Here is a 2744-nt window from a genome sequence, read left to right on the forward strand (position 1 = left end):
ATAATTTCAATTATTTCCTTTTCATTTTAATGATGATGTTTACTGCAACTGTGAACAGATTGACCTGCTCTTGATAGGATACAATTTATTGTAGATTGGTTAATCTGATGCTTTAGTTTACAAACACTTCAAATGACTTTCTATTTTGAAAATGGTCCCCTCGCAGAATGGTGTTAGAGGTTTGATGCTCGATATGTACGACTTCCACAATGACATCTGGTTATGTCACTCCTTTGGTGGCATATGCTTCAATAACACAGCTTTTGTAAGTATGTTAGCACTTTTAGAAATTGCACGAGACTGACTTCATTCTATTTATAGTCTTTATATATAGAATTTGAAACAGGTTTATATTGGTCATTTCAGGATTTTACAAAATTATTTGTTTATTTATTTTCTATTTACCTTCTTGCGATTACTCTAGAAGTCGATAAGTGTCATTTCAATAACACGGCTTTGTGCGATTAACTATATACCAACTAGAGTAATTGGTTGGTACCATTCACATCCTCACATCACCATTCTTCCTTCCCATGTTGGTAAGTGTCAATTAACAACGTAATGTTTTATGTGAATATCTAAATGTTTCTAAATATAAAATGTGTTGGTTGAACATTTCAATGCTTTCATTCATTCTTCATGTTTGGGGCTTGATTTGAAACCTTTTCTTTTTAATTTTCTGCCAGTAATTCTATTATTGGCTACTTAAATAAGATCTGCTAAATCTTTATGTCTTCTTCAGATGTGCGGACGCAAGCCATGTATCAATTTCTAGATTCTGGGTTCATTGGACTGATATTTTCATGTTTTAGTGAAGATGTGCATAAGGTTTGTGGTAGTTACTAACAAGTCAAAAGGAAATTTTATAAAAATACGTGGAAGCATGGTTATTTTTAAAACATTCTGGGATTTTCAAGTTGGAAGAATCCAAGTTATTGCTTTCCAGTCCTTGGATGGCAAGCATAATCATATGTTGAGAGCACTTCCTCTCGCACCTACAAAGAGAAGTGCAGTTATAGATCTTGAGTCATCATTGAGTTCCTCAGAAAATGCACTCACAAGGACAGAAAGTCTTGAACAAGATACTGGCGATTCAAGAGCAACTGCTGGGGCTTTTAAGGTATAGAATCGGTGGTCGTCACAAATCTAAGAAGTGCAACTCTACCATTTGGCATTGCATTACACCACTATGCCTTTTCCCAATTTAACCTCTCAGGTTCGTTTTATTTTATCTACTATATTGTGCCATCTTTTATTTATTTTGAATTCTTCAATGGCTTACTCTCTGTTTCACCTGTTTTGTACATTGTAAGAGATAGAGATTTATTTATTTTTTATTTTTTATTAATTAAGGTGTGAATTGTTTTGTTAATGTAATGTAAATAGAAATGAGGGTTTCTTAAGTCAGAGATTGTCATTTCTTTTTGGTAATGAATGAGGGTATACTGAGTGATCCCAAGGGGGTCAAATGCTTCATGTGTTCTGTTTTGTTGATATCAAAATGTAATTATAGATAAAGAAAGCAGGTGAGAGAGAGAGTTTGTCAATAGATTATAATGTTTTATTGATTTTGCAATGAAAATTTGAGGAGAAACAAATTGTAATGATAGAAGAGATGATTTTTTTAAAGGAGAGTTTTCTTTTTCAATGATTTACTGTTTGATTGATTTTGAAGAATATACATTAGGAAATGACAGTTTCAAAATAGACTGAAGGGTTATGATTACAATTATATTAAATTGATAATTGATTAAATAGTGTTGGGATTATGATTGTATTTTAATCCCAACATTATTTACACCGTGGCTTCAGGCACGGGTATACGCTAGTATATATATAAAATAAAACAACAGATTCTTATTTTGTTACAAAAACAAAATCTGAAAAAGAAAAAGAAAGAATAATAAAACAGAAAAGTAAACTAAACACTTACCTTATTAATTTCTTGAACAAAGTTTGATCAAGTCCAGTGTTTAACACTGTGTCCTTAAGACAGATTCGTCCTCTCCATGGTGGTTTCAGATTGTGAACGTCTATCTCCCAGGATAAAATGATCAACAATGAATAGTAGCAACATTACAAACTATTCACACAATGAACACACTTTGTGTTTACATTCTTTCTCAGAGAAAAATAAATGCAGCAAAATACAGAGAATGAGGGATGAAAATTTAGTGTTAAATCCAAATGAGGGACTACCTATTTATAAATGGAATAGTGGTTTTTCAGCAAAGGTTTCAACAGGTAAAAACCTGTTCGGACAGGTACAATACATGTTCGGTTTGAATTAAACATATACAAAACCTGTTCGGTTTGAATTAAACAGATACAAACCTATTTGAATTTAAATTAAACAGATAAGAAACTGTTGGGTTTGAACTGAACAAATTTGAATCTGTTCGGACAGGTATGGAATATGTACAAAAAGTTTGAAGATGTGCAAGCCAAAATTTGAATTTTTTTTTTTAAACCAAAATTTGAAATCAAAATCGGACATAATTTATTTTCCAAACAAAAAATAAAATGTTTTTTGCCTAAAAAAATAAGTATTGGGCCGGACAAGCCCAACCCAACCTCACACCATGCAACTACGCCTGAGCCCAGCCCAACCCGCTTGACCGGACGGAAGGCGGCGGTGCGCGCGTGTGTGTTTGTTTTGGGTCCAATGGGTCTAGCCTATAACCTCACCCTTCCACAAAACTTGAGTATCCCTTGGGGCCCTCCCCAAGTTCCAAACCCAAGCC

The 2744-nt window shown here is 33.5% G+C and overlaps 1 protein-coding gene across 1 annotated transcript; it reads left to right on the forward strand.

The window, feature by feature from the left end:
* The first annotated feature begins 479 nt into the window (after nucleotides 1-479).
* LOC145806520 (uncharacterized) lies at nucleotides 480-1641 on the forward strand. The gene is made up of 2 exons (XM_082903819.1): nucleotides 480-832; nucleotides 918-1641. The coding sequence occupies exons 1-2, from the start codon at nucleotides 730-732 to the stop codon at nucleotides 1124-1126; spliced, it is 312 nt and encodes a 103-aa protein (XP_082759945.1). The 5' UTR covers nucleotides 480-729; the 3' UTR covers nucleotides 1127-1641.
* The last annotated feature ends 1103 nt before the right edge of the window (nucleotides 1642-2744 follow it).

This window comes from Camellia sinensis, chromosome 13 (assembly GCF_055761805.1).
Source record: "Camellia sinensis isolate YWXY chromosome 13, ASM5576180v1, whole genome shotgun sequence".
NCBI classification, from domain to species: domain Eukaryota; kingdom Viridiplantae; phylum Streptophyta; class Magnoliopsida; order Ericales; family Theaceae; genus Camellia; species Camellia sinensis.

Excerpts from the sequence above, each read along its gene's own strand:
- LOC145806520 (XM_082903819.1), top strand. The coding sequence starts at position 730 with ATGTCTTCTTCAGATGTGCGGACGCAAGCCATGTATCAATTTCTAGAT. Across the intron at positions 833-917 it reads TGAAGATGTGCATAAGGTTT|TTGGAAGAATCCAAGTTATT; the intron begins GTGGTAGTTACT and ends GGGATTTTCAAG.